This window comes from Sminthopsis crassicaudata, chromosome 2 (genome assembly GCF_048593235.1).
Source record: "Sminthopsis crassicaudata isolate SCR6 chromosome 2, ASM4859323v1, whole genome shotgun sequence".
NCBI classification, from domain to species: domain Eukaryota; kingdom Metazoa; phylum Chordata; class Mammalia; order Dasyuromorphia; family Dasyuridae; genus Sminthopsis; species Sminthopsis crassicaudata.
Genome location: NC_133618.1, coordinates 93725611 through 93746201, shown reverse-complemented (window position 1 = coordinate 93746201; position 20591 = coordinate 93725611). Strand labels below are relative to the sequence as shown.

At 33.1% G+C, this 20591-nt stretch overlaps 1 protein-coding gene across 32 annotated transcripts in view; it reads left to right on the top strand.

Annotated features, from left to right (window-relative positions):
- NRXN1 (neurexin 1) overlaps nucleotides 1-20591 on the top strand; it is a 1346328-nt gene that overhangs the window by 1163444 nt on the left and 162293 nt on the right. For 21 of the 32 annotated variants that reach the window (XM_074286813.1, XM_074286827.1, XM_074286819.1 and 18 more), the window contains 2 exons: nucleotides 7034-7123; nucleotides 8506-8825. In XM_074286813.1, coding sequence (XP_074142914.1) covers nucleotides 7034-7123; nucleotides 8506-8825 — 410 coding nt within the window. The remainder of the gene's footprint in view (nucleotides 1-7033; nucleotides 7124-8505; nucleotides 8826-20591) is intronic. The other 11 variants (XM_074286834.1, XM_074286833.1, XM_074286831.1 and 8 more) reach the window with 1 other exon arrangement.

Below are 20591 nucleotides of genomic sequence, written 5' to 3'. Positions count from 1 at the left end.
GAGAGGATGCATATGCAGCTCCTTTAGTGATTCAACACCATCAAGACACTTGCAACTGGGACATCATTGCAGCCTGAAAAAATTCTTCAAGAATCCCTAGGGGCTTCCTCTAAGACTCTTTTATTTGTTTGGTTTAGATTACTTTTCCCCCAAGACAAGCTTAAACATTTAGATACAGCTGTCAATGTTATTGCACCTACCTAAATACTCAGTAATTTAAGAATATTCTGTAGAGCTTTCTGTAATACCCATATAAGTAATTGTAATGGCAAGAAGAGACAGTTTTATTATGGAGTCATACACCAGACATGTGCTAAAGTAACCTCATTCCCACTCCTTCCACAGCAACAGACATAGTTTACCTAGATTTTAGTAAAACATTTGACAGAAGTCATCAGAAATTACATTTATTCGTGTACTTTCTAATGTAGGTTTGTTGTATCATTTGAATTTAATTTGTCTTCTACATGTATATTACTCAAGACAATATTTAAAAGGTAGTTTCTGAACATCCAAGAAAGGAAGCTATAATAACAGAAATGAAGCATGATTTTATCAAGAACAATCATGCCAGAGTAAATGTTTTTTGACAAGGTTAGTGGGCTGACAGATTATGAGAATACTGTAACTATAGTTTACCTAGAATTAACAATGCATGTCAAAAAATTCTCTTGCTATTCTTTTAAAAAAGGTCATAATAAAAGTGGACTAGGAAAAGATTGGAAGTTTATGCCTAAAAATAATCATTAGTGTTTATCATTAATGTTTCCATTTGGATAATTTTCCTCATTTGGATAGAGGTATCTAATGGAATCTATATATTATTGATTTACCAAATTTATTTCTTATTGATAACAACTTATAGATGATATGCTTACACGATTTACAGAAAATAAAAACTGAGAGGGACAGCTAAGACCCTGGGTAACAGAATCAGGATTTAAAAGAATTTGACATGCTAAAAATAATGATCTATATTGAATAAGATGAAATGTAATAGAAATAAAAAAAATTCTTACAGTTGAATTCCAAAGTCAACTTTACAATTATAAGATGGAGACAGCATGGCTAGAAAGCAGTTTGTTTGCAAAAAAATCATGGAGTTTGAGTAGACTACAAACTCTATATGAGTTAATAGGGGCAGCTAAAATATCAAATGCAATTGTAGGCCTCATTGAAAGGTATAGTATTCATGACTAGGAAGAGGATAGTCTCCACAGTACTGTGCATTAGTCATATTACATCTGGTATATTCTTTCAAGTCCTATGTACTGTGCTTTAGGAAAGCTGTTAATAAATTGTTTACCTGTTTCAGTCAGATCTTTCTCTTTGCAATACCCTTTGAGGTTTCTTGGGCAAGATACTGGAGTAGTTTGTCATTTCCTTCTCCAAGTTCTTCCTACAGATGAGGAAACTGGAGCAAACTTGTCTAGGTTTACAGAGCTAGTAGGTGTTTCAGGTCAAATTTGAACTCAGACCTCCTGGCTCTAGCTGCTTCATTGATAAATTGGCAGTCAGCAAAACAAGAACAATCAAGATATTGAAAGAGCCTTGAGTCCACACCATGTGAAGACCTCTTAAGGAAACTGGGATATTTAGCCTGGAAATAGAATGGCTATATTGAAATGTGCTTTTAATAATTCTTAATCTTTCCTTCTTTCTGGAAATAGTTTATTTCCCAGCTGTCTCTGCTATTGATGTGGAAATATACAAGCATGTTAGAGATTTTTATGTGGTACAGTGATTAGAATTTTTTTCTTATGTTGTGCTTGAAAAGTAGAATAGAAGCAATGCAGATAAATTTGAGACTTTGGTCATGATATAGGAAAAATTTGCTAACAATCAGAGCTATCCAAACTGGGCTTTCTAGTGAGACAGTGGCTCCTCCTCCACTGGGGTGCTTCAAAGGTCAGATAATTTCTTGCCAAATATGTCATGGAAGGAATTCTGGTTCAGGTATGGCTTGGACTAATTGGCTATTGAGGTCCTTTCTGGCTCAGAGATGATGTGGTTCTTGTATAAAATAGCAGCAGGAAAATAGACAAAATTTCTGATTAACATCTAAGTAGTCTATCAGGATTGTTTAGTAAAGATGAAATAAATTTAAAGTAAATATGTGAAACATAATGCTTTATTTATCACTTCCTATCTGCAGTGTGAGGCTGTTATACTACACAAAAAATATTCATTAAAGAACTTAGGCTGAAACCCTTGTTTTCCTCTTTTTTCCACATGTTCAGCAAATCAGTTCAAATCGACTTCCTCATATGTATTATTATGAAGTTGAACCAGATAATCTCTAAAAACTTTTGCCTCTAACTCCTCTGATACCCATAAAAAATAACACAAGATATCAGAATGAAATGTGAGGGTAGACTCCAGCTGGTATGCTAATCAATCTATTTTTTTTTTTTTTTTTGGTCCCTGACTTACACACAGGTGTGGGAATCAGCTGTCAAAAATAGGAGTGTCTCCTTTCCTTCTTTAGATCTACCTTCAATACATAGAAATGGCATTTAAATAAAGTGCTTCATCACAAAAACTGTTCCCACTCACAAGTATTGTTATTATAAGAGGTTTTGGGTTTACTTATTTTTTGACTATGGCACAAGAACAAGTTGAAAAATAAAATAAATTTTGTTTTTCTTGAGTTGAGAGATTCTATTGCCCTCTTGAGATGAAAATGTCAACTTGGATTTTAATTTCAAGAGTAAAACTATTTTGTATAATTAATGCCCATTGATGTTCCAGAGACTTCTGACTTTTAGGGCTTCTAAGAACCCAATTATTTTGTCAACTTATTCTAAAATAGGAATCAGTGCAATGCAATATAGTATAAAAAGTGTCCAAACCAAGATTTGAGAATTGGCTATGTCACTTTGTAATTTTTGTGATTCCAGGCAACTTTTGAACCCATTCAGTCTTTGCCTATAGTATGAGGAGACTGAATTAGATCATCTCTCAGGGGTCCTTTTGATGTGAACTCTTAACCAGCCCATTCTATTCCCCATATCAGGAAATGCTAGGGGTCAGTTTTCCCAGATTATCTTATTAGCATATAATGTTGTGAAGTGTGGAAGCCTTCAGAGGCTCCATTGTTATCTCTAACCCCTAAGACAGTCTAGACTATCATATCTTTAGACAAGTCTTGGTGCCTGGACAGTCAACTAGACTGCACTTAGCTCCTCCCTAATATCTCCCATCTCCTCCAACATACTTCCCCTTAATCCCTAGAACATGGCCTCCTTCTTCTATTTCCCTGAAACTTCAAAGATTCTAAAATGAAGAACCAAGTTGTTTAATCATCCATAATTAAGCTTCACCTAGTCACATTTTATTAAACCCATGAGATATTTCACATAAGTAGGAAATTTTTGTAAGCTGTGATAAATGTCTGACTTGATCAGTCTATTTCATATTTCTAGTTTATATTTCCACTTCACTTTTAATTTCTAAATACTATTTATTGCCCTCTGAGCTGTATTGTGATATAGAAAGATTGAATGTAAATAGCAGGCATTTCTGCTTTCACCAGAAACCCTTACGATCTTCCCTTCCCAGATTCAGTCATTCATTTTTTTTTAACTTAGTGAAAGAGGAGATTCTTTGCCACATTGCTACCTAGACCTAACCACTGAACGGATGCAGCCTCAAGTCCAACTGAGACCTGTTGAAGAACTTAACTTAAAAAGCCCAAGGTTTCTTCCTGCATCCAGGGCCATTTCCAATCATCCTGATCTATATCTGGCCACTGGACCCAAATGGCTCTGGAGGGGAAAGTGAGGCAGGTGATCTTACACAGTCCTTCCTCATCATGGTATCACCTGCCTGATGTCATGATTTTTTTGGAGAACAAAGGACAGCAAAGAGTTTCGTACTTTGGCAAGTCATTAAATTGCTCTTTGAAAAATAGTTGATCTCTAAGTCCTCTTCCAACTTCAAATCCTATTATCTGTTTATTAGGACTGATTAATTTTACAGCTTCTATCTGTTCTAACTTGCCTACTCTTACTTTGCCCAGGTCCATTTTCTCTCTCCTGCTTTGGTCTCTCACTCAATCTTGCTCCTATCACAAAGGTTTCATGTGACTATATTAACTCAGAGTTATGCTAAGGTTTTCAATCAGCAGCCATTGAATATAATATCATGGCATTATTCATAATTTCTTTATGAATTTCATTCAGTAAATGGAACAAATGAAAGAGTATGTAATTTTTCACTCTTCTTTTTCTAAAGTTGACCAAACAGATATAGAAATTTCTTATTGGACAATTCTTGAGTATAAAGCCAAGAAAGATTTTCTGTGTCCTTTATAACATTTCCCAATGATTAAGTTTTCACTTATTTTTAGGCACAGGGCAGAGTCAGAATCAAAAGAATACTAGATAAAGAGCCTCTGTTTCTCCTAAGGTGAAGGAGAACTTGGGAAAGAAAAAATTTTAAATTCCAAATTACAAGTGTGAAGTATAATTTTAGGACAGATAATAAATTTTTGTGTCCTCTTCTCCCAAAATATATAACTAAGCACTCCTGACCTTGTGCCCTTCTTCCAAGATCATTCTCAGAGGAGTTACAAAGCTTAAGTGCTCAAGTGACATGAGACTTTAAAGATTGATTATTCTGTCCAACAAGAGTCAACAAAAAACTACCCTCTGCAAAAACTACAGGAAACTAATCTAATCCAATTCAATCTAACAGGCCTTTAATAAGTGCAAACTATCTGCAAGATACTATAATAGGCACTAGAAACACTAAATCTCCCCCACTGATCCAATTTTTTTTGTCCTTGTCCTGACTTTACATTTATATGCCATAGGGTTGTAAGGATCAATCAACATAATATTTGAAAGCACTTAGCACAATGCCTAGTACATAGTAAATGTTAGCTGTTATTTTCATTGCAATTTCTTTTTCATGTTGCTATTGTAGTTCCATGCCTTCTGATCCATGAACAACAAATTATCTAATAGTTGCATTTGTGCATTTTTATACATATAATTCTTCTGCAGCAGCATAATAAGCATATTAGATTATATTAGTCATGTGACTTCTTAGGAAAGTACATGGAGAATTCCCATTAAGATTTAGACTATCTTCACTCCCTGACAACTGTTTTGCATTAAATATCCAGGAATAAATTTGCATGATGCAAACTAATTCTTGATTGATGGAGGCAAATCTAGAAGAAAAAGTAGTATTAAGACCAGTCTGTAATCATAAAATTGGAAAAAAAAAATGAAATTAATATGTTGTCCACTAGTGTCTGACTTTGAGTCATCATTAGGGCAGAGTTGACACCAGATTTCCCTTGTCAGGGAAGTATAGACATTAAATTGGTTCAACTAAGCTGGAAAAGCTTTGCATATGGGCATAGTTGATCATATGTCAATATGGCCTAGGATTAACCCATCTAAACCTAGAGAGGCTCATCATCAAGTTGGGATGAGGATTTTTTTTTAATCATGGCATATATAAAAACTAAGTTACTAAATTATAGAGAGGTTGAAATCCCTGTTGGTGGAAGGAATATCCACACTGACGTTTTAGTCCTTGAAGTGTATAAATTCAGATAAAATTATATATTCTAAAAGTGGTTTTTGTTGAAGGTTAAATTCCATTTTGATTGTGTCAAGAGTATTGACAATTTAAGATAATATCTTTCTCTTTGAAAGAGTCATTCATATACAAGCTCACATGGAACTATGTTTCCTAAAAAAGGCCCTCTATACTTACTTTAATCCTTTGTCAGCAGTATAGTCAAGAGGGTTTCATGTGAGCTCAATGTCAAAAAGACCAAAAAATTTCTTGGAAAACTGTTTTTGACATGCCTCTTAGATTGCCTACTAAGATTGAAGATATTTTTGTTAGTTATATCAGTGAAATTACCACTTTCTCCAGAAAGGTTGGTAGTAATTATCTTCTATTGTTCCCTAAGAGTGGAAGACCCTAGCACCATAATACTTATATTTTATAGAAGAACATAGCTCTATACTCCTTTGCTGCCAAATACTAAAACATTAGTCTGTGGTTTTTACCTATAAGCATTTTCTAGATTAAAATAAAAATTCAGATTACAAGTAATGTTCAAAGTAATTTTAAAGAGCAGATCTTTCAGATAGATTTTTCATAAGAAGGCATGTCCTCTAATCAACCTCCTAGTAAACTGAGGGCAGGATAGATCTATTAGTGCTTTGTGCTGATGGTTTGCTTTTTCTCCTTAAGCTGTCTGATATACTTAAGAAAAAGCGACCAAATAATGTGATTTGATTGTCTGAAATATAAACAAAATCTTCTTTCAAGTGGGATATGCCTTAACAAGTTGAGATCTGGATAAGCTTAAAGGACACTCAAATGAAGTCACTTTTGTCAAAGCCTTCTCCCTTAACAACACATCTTGTTGATGCAGAATGTATTATCTGTGATCTTGTGATGTACAAGTGATTGATTACCCAATTTGTTTGTATCTCACTAGAAATGTTTGGACTCTGTGGTTTCTTTATATGAGGTGAATAAGAATTTCTATTTTCTGAATAGGAAATAAAGTATGTCAGGCTTATTTTAGATGGCTGGAGTGTGCCTTAGAGGGTATTAAGGTTTTGTTTTCTTTAAATGATTAATCTGGAGTAAGAGGTTGGATGTATTTTGAAAACTTAAAACTGTTTCACCTGAACATGTTTAACTAGTTAATAAGAAATATCAAAACAGACAAAACCCTGAGGTCAATGGTCATTTTTTGTAAAGCCATTATATGATGTTTAAATTTGTTGTTTGGGTCTGTCTATAACATAAGTTTAATAACCTAGCTCAAATGCAGATTTCTAATTTTCAATTAACATAGGAATAATTTTGTTTGCTAAAATAAAATAAATGAATGAATGAAAGTCTGAAACATGAAATGTTCTAGGTAGAACTTTTTAAAATTCCAAATTTCAAAAAATCATGTGGCAACTGTATAGCTCAAGCTTTAAGTATTAACTTTTAACCTTTGACCTTACAGATTTTAACCAATGAAATGTCTCTTTAAACTTTAAAGGAAACAATGATAACGAGCGCCTGGCGATTGCTAGACAGCGAATTCCATATCGACTTGGTCGAGTAGTTGATGAATGGCTACTCGACAAAGGTAAAAAACATTGATTAAAACTTCAAATAAAAAAATAATTTGAACATAACCAAGTAGTACTTCATTGTAACACTAATAAACATAAAAAATAAATTTTCAGTAAAACTAAATTAAAAACAAATTTAAAACAGTAAAATGTAGATAGTAATATTTGCATACCTTGTATAATAATTTCTATACATTTTAGAAGTACCAGCTGTATAATAATCTTACCCTGTTAACTTAAGGTTAAAGGGACTGTTAAATATAATCCACTAACTCAATCTATGAAGGTATGATAGCAAACATTAACCCAAAATGATAAATCATTCATAGATTATATTACATGTTCCAACATCTAAATTATTAACTAAAATATATGTAGTTCTGATATCTTCATTATGGTCCTGAAAAACTCTTTGTTTAAACTGTAGGTATCTTAAATAGTGGGCAATATGTATTGCCGGTCAAAACAAAGTCCCTTTAACGTTTGCAACATTCTAAGAGGATTTGGGAACAAACCCTAATTAAAACTGGACTTAAAGTTGTGTGCATGCTTTATTGGCAGAAACCAGTCTGCTAAAGTGGATATTCAATTTGATAATAATGGTATTGTTTCTGAAGATTTCTGTTGAATGAAAATGTGCCATGATTTCTCCATTGGTATGTGTATCATTCCTGAAGCCGCTTTTACATCTAAAACTTTTTCTTTTTCTTTTGTTTTAATTGATAGACTTGCTGAAAGCCAATCAGATCTATTTATTTACATATTTAAAATCCTAGCCTTGGATGTAAACCGTGTGAACCATGCATTTCTTTTCAGTGTGAATGCCGGAGAAATAGAATGATTCAAATGAGCCAATGAAACATTACATTTTAAAAGTAAACTCTCATTTACCATACTGTCAATATGGCCATTACCTGAATTATGAGACCTTTAAATCTTAAATTTAAAAAAAAAAAAAAGATAAACTAAATATTTTATAGTTTCAGGTTAGTATGTCAGTGGTTATTTCAGTGTGGCAAATCCTTGAAATGTTAAAAATCCTGCCAAAGATTTTGCATTTTTGAATTCGACAACCAAGACTCAAAAGTGAAATAGCAAGACTTCAAGAAAAAATGGGGAAAATGATCGACAAAAAAATAAATTTGGTATCAGACATCTTTGATTGGTCTTTTAGCAAAAGCAATCCATTGAGAGTTAATTAAGCAATTACAAGTATTTACCAATATTATACATTTCATGGACACCTCATTAAAAAGCAATGAATTATGAGTCAAATGCCTATCTTATAGTTTATTGCTCTCATTATTCACCCCATGAAAGATCTGTTTTATCATCCTGTTTAGAATGTAGAGTTCACAATCAACATTTTTGCATGTATGTAATGTTATTTTTACAGGGCGTCAGCTCACAATCTTCAATAGTCAAGCAACCATTATAATTGGCGGGAAAGAGCAGGGCCACCCCTTCCAGGGCCAGCTGTCTGGTCTTTACTACAATGGCTTGAAAGTTCTGAATATGGCAGCCGAAAATGATGCCAACATCGCGATAGTGGGAAATGTGAGACTGGTTGGTGAAGTGCCTTCCTCAATGACAACTGAGTCAACAGCCACAGCCATGCAGTCTGAGATGTCCACATCCATTATGGAAACCACCACCACCCTGGCTACCAGCACAGCCAGAAGAGGAAAGCCCCCTACAAAAGAACCCATTAGCCAGGTGAGTTTGCCTCTTTTTTATGTGTCTTAGCTTCATTTTTACCAAAATTGCTTTTATAGATTTGGGGTTGGGATTTTGTTTGTTTCTTTTTTAGTAGATTAAGTTGTTTCAGACTATAGGTATCAAAGTTTCTTTTGCGCCTTGTTTATTCTGTCATAGCTAGTTTTATTCAGGCATCTTTGGTTGTGGATCTCATAAGTGGAGTTGTGAATAGTGTTAGGTGATAACTCCAAAGCAGGACCTTAAACATACAAGAATAATTAGAATTTTTAAGATCTGCAGGATTTTCTGTAAATGACAAAGAAATATTTATTTATCTTATAAAATAAAAAAAAAGATGGGTTTGTTAAATATTTTAAATATCTAATTGGAAAGTATTGGCTCAAAATGAGTTTTCTTGAGTCAAACTTTGAAACGGTTGAGTGTCAGTAGAGAATGTAGTTTCTAAATTAGTTTTATTGTTTTTATTAAGACTCAGATATGGTCTGTCATACTTTGTACTAAATTTCAGATATCTCTCATAGTAAAAATCTACCATTATCTTTTTTCCACATATTTAAGCCAAATTTGAGAAATGTTTAATTGAAGGGCAAGAATACTGTATGAAAGTATAAAAAAAAAAAAATTAGGGTAAGGTATTTAGCAAGATTTGTGGATAATTTCTCATTAGAACTCATTTTTGGTAATATTTTTATGGATAAACTTCAAATAAGTGAAAAATAAATTAATGCTGAATTTGTCTGAGTTAGACATTGTTATAATTATAGCTTGGATCCCTCTGAAGGCATTCCTGACCTTTGAATAGATTCTCTCATGCACCTCTTGTCTTTTCTGCATTTTCCTTCCATTTCAATTGTTTGCCTTAGCTCAAATGAGATTGGTTGATTTAATGATCATGAAATGTAGCAGTAATGTGCTTATGTTAGTTGCTACACAGTCATCTAATCACCTGTGAAGTAAAAAGTAATAATAGTAATTTATATATTTATTTAAAATATCATCTTTCTTTAGCAAGCAACAGACTTCTTGAAGTAATAGCAGAATTTAGGAAAGGAGAAAAGACTAAAAAGGGGAAGGGAACCTAAAAATTCTCACTCCTATATTGGCAGTTTAATTGATAGAACACCGGGCTTAGAATCAGGAAGTCTCATGGTTACACTTAGTAACTATGTAACTCTGGGGAGTTATTCAACCTTTGTTTACCTTAGTTTCCTCATCTGTAAAAAGAACCAGAGAAGGAAATGGCAAATCACTTCAGGATCTTTCCCAACTGGATACAACTGAAATGATCCAGCAATTTTATCTTGCATTATGTAGCCCTACTTTCTTTTGTTTTTCTTTCATTATTTTTCCTGAACATGGCTAGCCTTGCCAGGATGTGAATGCTTGAATGCTGATTGTTTCATTGCCAAAGCACATTTTTTAAGAAGACCTCATTCCTCCAGTTTGTGATTTCATATTTACAGAGTTTTGTTTTATATTTGCAGAGTTGAAGATAATAAAAAATAGTTAATGTTCAAGATGAACAAAATTGGACCTTGTGACTTTGGTTGGGCTTTAAGCATATAGACTTTTCTGTTCTGCTAAGGTTGTAACTTCTAAGTAATTCAAAAAAGTGCTTATTTTTGAGGTTCCATTAGTGTCAAATCACTTAAGTAAATTTTACACACAGTAAAACCTAAAGAAGTTGGTGAACCATTTCCTTTATACAAAATGATTCATAGAATTGAAATCCTGCAAAAAGTACAAGAGATTAGAATCAGATTAGAATCATTACCTAAAATGAAAAGGTGAAATGCACAGATAATCTTCTGCATAATCACAAAATGTAATTCAAATCAACAAATATTGACTAAGTTTCTACTATATATCCAAGGCACAGTGATTCTAGGGATAGAACTATAGGGGCGAAAAAAAGTACCCACTTTTCTCTATGACTTTACTCACTGCTACAGAATACAACAATATGTAGATGAATAAGGTTATTTGAGAAGAAAATTAATAGGAAGGGGAAAAAATACTTTGAATAGGTGGTACCTGATCTAAACCTCAAAGGAAGTTAAAGATGTTAAAAAATATTGATGAGAGGTATTTCAGGCATGGAAAATGACCTATCCAAAAACATGGAGTCAGTAGATATAATGTGAAATTTAGGAAACAAGAAGGTCAATTTTGTTAGAATACAGAGTATATGAAAGGGAGTGATAATGAAAGAAACCTGGGAAGGAAAGCTGAAATCAGACTATGAAGAGCATCAAATGACTAATTGAGTCATATCTATTTTATGCTAGAAACAAAAGGAAGAAGTCAACTTTCAGAGCTATCATTGAGGTAGATTATTTTTGGTACCTGTGTAGAAGATAACTTATAGAAAGGGAAGACTAAAAAACAGGGAAATCAATTGGGAAGCTATTGCAATAATTTGGGAAATAAATAGTAAATGTTGAACTAGAAGAATGATGATGATGTGAGTAAAGAAAACTGACAAATGTTGAAATGTATTGTGAAGAAAAAATGACAATATTTGTCAATATATTCTATATGAAGGATAAGGGGAGGTGGTAAACCCAAGGATGATTCAGAGATTATATACTTAGGAGATTGGAAGGAAGGTAGTGCCTTTAACAGAAACAAGAAAGGTTATAGAAGGAATAGTTGCTCATCTAAATTGAAAAATTTAAAAAGAAACTGAAGTTAGGAGGCTGAGTATATAGTCATTTGCATGGAGGTCACCTAGCAAGAAAATTAAAGAAAGTATGATGGGCAAAGCTTGGGAGGAAGCCAGCATAAAGAGGGCTAGAGATGGTTGAAAATCTGAAAAGTTTTTACTTTTTTTTTTTTTTTTTGCTATCTCCAACATCCAAAACAGTAAGATGAAAGTGTGTATTCTTTTTTAGTTATTTTAGCAAAAGTTAAATAATAAATGCCACAATGTTATGATTTCTAAGAAAATGTAGAAGAATCCTATTTGATATTAAAACTCATACCCTACAATGTAGAAGAAAAAAGTTCTATCTCTTAGAAAATTAATTCAACTTTTCAAATTAATTCAAAACAGTCAACTGAATATTAATTGTTAATGAAAAGTGTCCATTTATTATAAACTAGCCTATGTTTAAAGATGAAGGCAGTTTATAGAAGTAAATGATCTAATCAATTAGTGATTACTTGGTCCATTTGTGGGGATACTGAATTAAATGAAGGATTAGTAGATTCATTAAAAAAAGAGATTCAAAATCTCAGAAAAAATTTCAAAGCATTAACAACAAATAATTCAAAGAAGAATATGTAATTGCTTTAAAGTGGTTTATGATGATTGGATTATATAGTGGGAAAAAAGCCTGTATTTGGACTCAAAGGACCTGGGTTTGCTTCTCAGCTTTTCTAATTAGGGTATGTAGCATTAAGAAAGTTGTCTTTATCTCTCTAGCCCTCAATTTCTTTCTTTTCTTTTGAGGTTTTGTTGATGCTTTTATTTTTTAATTCCAAATCATCCTCCTGCCTCAGTCCCCACCCCCAGGCCTCCTTATTAATAAAGAAAAATGATCAAACAAAATTAACCAATATCAAAAGAAACCATATGTATTTGTCCTTCATTCAGCCTCTGTAGTGTGCCTTCCCCCTCTACCAAGAAAAGAAGTAACTGATCTCTTGTATCACCAGACCCCTGGAGTAGAAAGATTAATCATTGCATCCTTCAGGCTTCTGATTAAATTTACTCAGCACACATTTATTAAATTATTGTTATGTTCAAGACACTGTGCTGGGCAGTAGACACAAAAAGACAAAAATGAAAGAGTTTCTGTCCTCGAGATGACTGTCATCTTTCATAGGCAGTTATGAAATGCCTGGTGTGAGATTGATTTAAATTCAATCCAACCTCAGATACTTACCTGCTTTGTGACCCTGGGCAGGTCATTTGACTTCCATTTGCCTCAATTTTTTCCTTCCTCCCTTCCTTCCTTTCTTCCTTTCTTTATTAAATCCCATGGGTTCAATTATCTATGTGAATAATACCCATATATCTATCATTGCCTCATTTCTCTCTTGAGCATCAATCCTATGTTATCAAATTCCTTCCTTTCTTCCCTTCCTTCTCTTTTTGTTCCTCCCTCCTTCCTTCCCTCTATTTTTCCTTCCTTCCTTCTTTACCTATTATCTTCCTTCCTTTCTTTCCTCCACAAGGAAACTAAGCATTTCTAGAAATGGGAATTTTTGGAAATGGAAGAGAAAGTCTTAAGAATATGGAGGATAGTCTGTGCAAAGTCATGGAAAAATTCAATAGAGTACCATGTGAAGAATAGAAAGAATTCCAATTTAGCCAGATCCTAAAATTCATGAATGGTGTAATATATAATAAATTGAAAAATGTAGGTGAGAACCATGTTGTGAAGAATTTTACATGACAGATGAGTTTGTATTGTTCTTAGAAAGAAGATGGATCTTTCCTAACATAACTCATAAGGAAATGTTTTTTTTAAACATGTATAACCAAAAACAGTGTTGTTTTTACCTATAAATGCAAGAGAGAGAGAGAGAGAGAGAGAGAGAGAGAGAGAGAGAGAGAGAGAGAGAGAGAGAGAGAGAGAGAGAGAGGAATGAAGGAAAGGAGGGAGGGAGGGAGGGAGGGAGGAAAGAAGGAAAGAAGGAAGGAAGGAAGAAAGGAAAGAAGGAAGAAAGGAAGGAAGGAAGGAAGGAAGGAAGGAAGGAAGGAAGGAAGGAAGGAAGGAAGGAAGGAAGGAAGGAAGGAAGGAAGGAAGGAAGGAAGGAAGGAAGAAAGGAAGGGAAGAAAGGAAGGAAGGAAGGAAGGAAGGAAGGAAGGAAGGAAGGAAGGAAGGAAGGAAGGAAGGAAGGAAGGAAGGAAGGAAGGAAGGAAGGAAGGAAAGAAGTGAGAGAGAGGGAGGGAGAGAGGGGGGAGAGAGACAGACAGACAGGGACAGATACAGAGAGGGAGAGACAAAGAGGAAGAAAGGGCAAGAGAGAGAAGGAGGAAGAAGAGGGAAACACTGGAGTTTATGGAGCAGAGAAGTGCCATAGGTAGAACTATACCTTAGCAATGGAGGAAGGGATGAATTAGAGAAAGCAAAAACTTTAGTCAGGGAGACAATTTAGGAAGGTATTACAATAATTCCAGTAAGGGATGATGAGGGCCCTGTACAAGGTGGTAACCATGTGAGTAGAGAAAAAGGTTATAGATGCAAAAAATAACTTGATGGTAGAAACAAGATTGGTAACTGACAAGATATATGGAACTCCAAGGTTGACTCTTATTGCAGTAAATGGCTATACAACTGATTTAATGGCTACCAAATTAGTTGGACTAGAAATGTAAGTGTATTAAATGTAAAAAGCGTATAAAGGGAAACAATGAAATAAGACTGCAAAATTAGTTGGGAATCAATATGAAGTCCTTTAAAAGATTGAGTGATTTTTTTTTTCCATCAAAGAAGTAATAGGCAGCCTTTTAAGATTGTAGAGTAGGGGAATAGAAAAGTCAGATCTGAAAAGTGGACTTGAGTTCACCAATTGGGAATTTTAAGTAAGGAGAAGAAAGCTAGAACTAGATTAGAGAATGCATGAGTAATGACAAGGGGACAGATGTAATAGGTATATTATATAATTAAATGTGACCAGATTTGGGAACAGATTGGATATTGGGAGTTGAAAGGGGAAAAAAAGTGTTTGATACAAAGATTGAAGGTGTCAATAGAAATGAGTTATTTTGGAGGAGAGGGAGGAAAAGAGAGAAGAGAGAAAGATATCCATCCCAAGTTCAGGTTTTGTCATCTTGATTTATAGATGTAGATTTGTAGAAATATCTAGCCAAAAATATATACTAAGCTTTTGGTACTATGGGACTGCTATTCAAATGAAGAAATAATAGATCTATTTTAAGAGTTACCCACATAGAGAGAAAATTGAACCCATGGTATTTGATAATGTAGAAAGAGAAGCAAAAAAGGTCCAGGAAAGCTCTTTGCATGACATCACTATGATAGGGAGAACAATGGATAATATTCAAGTATAAATGTTCTTTAGTAGGATCATTAAATCCAAAGACAATTACTTTTCTAGTGTCCATCCAAATTGTTTTTCCAGAATTGTAGGACTAGTTCATAACTCCACCAGAAGTATTTTAGTATTCATTTCTTCCCATAATTTCTCCAACATTGACTACTTCCATCTTCTGCCATATTTGCCAATTTAAGGCCTTGAGATAAAATAACAAAATTGTTTTAATCTGCATTTCTTTATTAAGGATATGAAACATTTTTTGAGAAGTGGTTATTGATAGCTTACTTTTCTTCTCTTGAAAATTCATTGTCCATATTATTTAACTAATTATTGAATAAATGCTCTTCTTAATTGTTTTATTAAATCTCTATATAGCTCAGATATCAGAACCTTATTAGAAATATTTGATATAAAGATTTTCCCCAAAACTTTCTCTTATTCTAATTATATTGTTTTCATCTATACAAAAACCTTTTAAATTTTACATAATCAATATTATCTGTTCTGTTTTCTAGTCTTTTTCAAGTCTAGTTGAATTTTCTCCAACTCTTTCAAAATATTGTATGGAGGGGGCAGCTAGGTGGCACAGTGGATAGAACAGTAGTCCTGAAGTCAGGAGGACCTGAGTTCAAATATGGCCTAAGACACCTAATACTTCCTAGTGGTATGACCCTGGGCAAATTATTTAACCCCAATTGCTTTAGCAATAAATAAATAAATACGTAAACAAACAAACAAACAAATAAATAAATGGAAATATTGTATGACTTTTTATAGTACAATCTTTTCATCTGCGTTGGGCTTTTTTTTCATTAGATACATGTTACTGATTTAACTATTTTCTACAAAATTGCTTTTCAATTTTAAAAAATCCCATTTTTGTTAAATAGGAATTCCTTCTTCTAGTACTTTGCATTTTGGGGTTTGTTATACTACTATTAAATAGTTTTTGATGACTCCTAATTAATATTATTTGATCATATCAAGGTCCCTTCATACCTATAGTTCACAATTATTTTCCTTACGATTCTTGATTATATATCTTTTCAAATTATTTTTAAATATGATTACAGGCCTCAGGTTTCACATTTATAAAATTTAGAAGTTGGAGTATATGATCTCTAAAAGAAATTTCAGCTCTAATTGTGAGTTCCTCTAACTCTTTAAAATTTCCTTTTTGGTAGTTTGCCTTGATTTATGGAAATAGGAGCTAAATGTGCATAAAAGAATTAAAAACTAGTAAAGAAATTAATTGTTTATTGGGGTAAAATTAATTTGTTATATTTCCTAATTGATTAAAAGCACAGGATTTAAAATTGTGCAATTAGTAAAATTTCTTAGTAACTTGGGCATTGAAGTATGAGTTGGAGTTTAGATGCAGTATTAACAAAAGTATTACAAGAGTATTAACAAGCCTATTATTTCTAAAGATTGGTTTAAAGAATATTCATTGAAGTTACCATATTTGTCATCTGTTAAGAACAGTGATGTACAAGAAATAGCCTTTTATTTTTCAGAAGGCATCCTGAGTTGTTTTCTCAATCAAAATATACTTTCCTCAGTGATAATACTGAGCCACTTAAGCTGCAATAGAAATGTAGCTTGGGGTGATTGCATGTTTTAGAACAATGGAAGCAGATTTTTGGTCAAGCAGAATTAAATTGGATTCATTCTAAATTGATGAGATGAAGTTTGTTCTGCCATCCTTCAGGGCATGCAGGAGGAGAGGGATATATTTATGTTTACACTAAAACAGAAAATATGAAAGCATATTCATTGAAATGTCCTCTCTAACAGACCATTTCAGTCTCTTATTCAAAGTTAAGCATGCATAAAGATACACACACACACGCACACATATATATGTGTGTGTATGGATGCATATGTGTGTGTATATATATATGTATATATATATATATATATATATATATATATATATATATATATATATATATATATATATATATATATAATTTTTTCCCTGAATGGTGTTCAATTTTTGAACAGAATGCAATGTTTAAGGGGTTATTCCCATGTTTACCTGCACTGAGACTTATAATATAAAAAAGTGAAAATTCACTCACCTTCTATATTCTTGAAGGGCGTATTTAATTTTGAGATATCTATTGTAATTTCTAATACTATATTTTTTCAAAAGTAAGTAATTTTTCTCTTTAAACACCCATCAAAATGGAAATTTATATATAATGTGCTTTTACATATTATATTTATAATTAATAATAATTATTATCTATATAGGACTAACTATATTCCAAGTACTGCTAAGTATTTTACAAATATTAATTCATTAAATTCTCACAATACTGGAAGTATTATTATCCCCATTTTACAGATGAGGAAACTGAGATAAATAGGGTTAAGTGACTTGCCCAGAGTCACACAGTTAGTAAATATTTGAGGGAGGATTTTAATTTTGGACTTGCTGACTCCAGGTCTGGTCACAGAAAAGGAGGATAGTATTCCTGGCATCTGGGGCAGCCAGAGATAATGCCCAGATGGTTTAATTCATTGAACAGATAGGAGCACAGTGTTACTGGATGTAAGAAAATGTATCAGGGAGTAAGGTATAAGAAGAATGAAAAAGAAGAAAGAGCTAGGTTAATAATAAAATAATAATAACAATAATAATGGCGATGATGATGGTGGTGTTCTTGTTTTCTTCATTTGTTGAATATTCATCTACAATTAATTCCTTTTCAAGAAATTCCTTTATAGCCATGAGTTTCTGCAAATATGAATATGAGAGACTATGTAGCCTGGTTGATAGAGTTGTTTTCAAAGTAAAAGAACCAGAATTTTGCTTCTAATGTTCATTGGTTGTATGAACATAGGCAAGTGACCTATATCTTTGTGACTTTGGGCAAGTCAATAAATTTCTGCCTTGGCCGTGAAATGAGGGTACTGGATGAGATGGATTCTACAGGCAGGAATATTTCCAACATTCTATTACAACTTACTTGTATTAGGACTTTCAACAATTCATTAGTAAACAACAACCTGATTTTGTCCTTGACATTTGCAGTATACAAGGATCTCTCTTCTAAGAACTCATTCTTCAGGATGGCAATAAATTGTAGGTCTAGCTACACATTCAGGGAAACCTTTTGTTTATAAATGGCTTGGTGTCCTTCTCTAATCATTAGCATCTATGAATCTTTCTATATTTTAGATACCCTAGGAAAGAAGGGGAAGGCCAAAGAACTTAGAATCCTGTTCTTAATCTGGAGATAGTGTAAAAGAGTTTGAAAGGTGAAAATAAATAGGCCTGTAATGGGAAGATTTTTTTAATGAGATTATGTAAATCTGTGTCATTGATTTGAAATTCTGACTAAGATCTTCCTTAGGTTCCAGGTGAATTTTCTAGTTCTTATCATCAATCTTAGCCAAGTTAAGTAAAGTAATTAGTTATTCATTGAAATTGTTGAGTTTAAATCACATCTTTCTGGCCTCAGTTTCCTGATCTGGGAAATGAAGAGCTTATATTAAATGTCCCTTGCATCTCCAGATTTGTGATCCTGAATTGAAAAGATAAGAGCTCAGGAAGGAAAGAAAGAAAACAGCATTTACTAAGCATTCGCTGTGTTCAAATTAGTGCTAAGTACTAATAATACAATTAAATTATTACAAGAGGGAGTGATAAAATTTTAGGCTTGAGAATCCTTCCAAAATTATTGGAATTTTTTTTCCTTTGTGGAATGTTTTACAAGCTATCCTATTAATAAATATGTAAGAAATCTCTGCTTGAAGGTGTCTGTTATTGCTGCTGCTTTTGATGTACACATCAGAGCTCCCAATGCTCTTGCAAACAACAAATATTTTTTATTTAGAAAATTTAAATGACATATGTCAAATAATGTTTCTGCACAAAGTATTTAAAAATAACAAAATAGGCCCTCAGAGTGCAGATCCAATCTTTTCTAATTTATAAAAAGCTAATAAATATTAAACGTGACCATATTAGCCAAAATAAATATATTATTTGAAAATATATATGTAAACTTAATAACTACTCTGCATCTTTAAAATGCTATCAACATTTATAATTAATTCTGTTTTCCCTTACTCACAGAGCTATCACATGGCTTAGAGTTAGAAAGGTCTTTATAAAGATGGGCTAGTACATCATCCTATGGATTAATGTAATGTAAATAAGATACAATGAAAAATTAAATTTCAGAGATTATTTTTAAAAAGGTATTTTTGGTATTGATGTTTATATATGGAAATAAACATTGTCCTAAAGCTAGTAATAGCTTAAGAGAAAGAAACAATGGCATTTTGTTGTGCATAATATAGACAAGACAGTACTATTTTCCAAAAAATACTTTGTTCTATTTTGCAAACAAAAAATGTGATTAAATAGGATGTGAAAAGTTAGAAGTGACATTAGAACTCAGTCAAACCCTTCTCATTTTACACTTAAGAAAACTGAATCCCCAAAAGAAAAACTGACATAGAAATACATAGAGGCTTAGATTGAAACCCAAGTTCATTTACTCCAGATAAGCATACTTTTTCCTAATGAGACAGCTTTTACTAATTCTTTAACTGTCTATGGAAGAGTGACAACTTGGAAAACTTTTGTGTTCCCTCACTTTGGGACAATCCTAAGCCTGGTGTTTTAAATGCCAGATAGGCTGGATTTATCCTTGGCAAATTATGAGTTTACAGAGTGTATTTCAAGTCCCCAACTTTCACTTATGTTCCCTTTCTTCCTCTTCTCCTTATGTCAGAAGTAAAACTGAATTTTGTAATATAGTGCTCCAGAAAGCAAGGCAGAAATTTGTGGGTACATTCCAGTTCACCACACAATTCATGTGGCAATCAAAATGATGGTAAAGTGTTTCCATTTGGAAAGGCCTTTTGGATATTTATAATGTTCTTCATATGCCAGGCAAAACTATCAACTAATAGAAATCAAGTAGTGAGTTGTACCAGCTTTCATCACTGACTATGTATGTCTTAGCAAATGATTTCATGGCCCTGGAGCCACTCATTCCCTACCCCTGTTCTAGACTGCACAATGGACAGCAAAGTGTATATTAATTGAGCACCTTCTGTGTATAAAAAGCACTGCTAGGTGTACTAGATATAATATAACTAGGACATAGTATCTTTGCTTGGGAAGCCTACCCTCTAGTTAGGATGGTAGGGAGAGAAGCCCAAATATGTATTTTTTACATGTAAGTATATATTTGTGCATATACATATATATATACACATGTGTGTACATGTGAATATGCTTACATATGTTATATACATATTATATATTTGTACAGGCATGTACACTCTGGAGGTTAACAGCCTAAAGAGGTAGCATGTATTATCATGGAACAAAGAAGGCTTCTTGGAGAAGATGAGCACTCACCTTTTAAAAACACACAGGGACAGAAACTCAACCTTACCTCTCACAGTCCAGAATGTTTCTACAAGAGTCCAAAGTTCATATGGAGAGGAAATGGGGATAATGGCAAGAATGGAGTTGGTATGGTTTGGAGCTGGTGGCCATGAAACTCCTGAGGAAGATAAGATTGTAAAGAAAAATAGTTTTTTTTAAACAATCCAAACAACTTTTGCAAATAGCTAGAATCCACATTGTTTGAATGACTTCTGTGGAATTTTTCCTGGCTTGTTTCTTCAGACCACTAGGGGATAGAAAACTTTAGTGTGAATTGGAGATGCTTTCCCAGAGAACACAAAATCTCTCCATCACCTTTTCTATTGAATAGT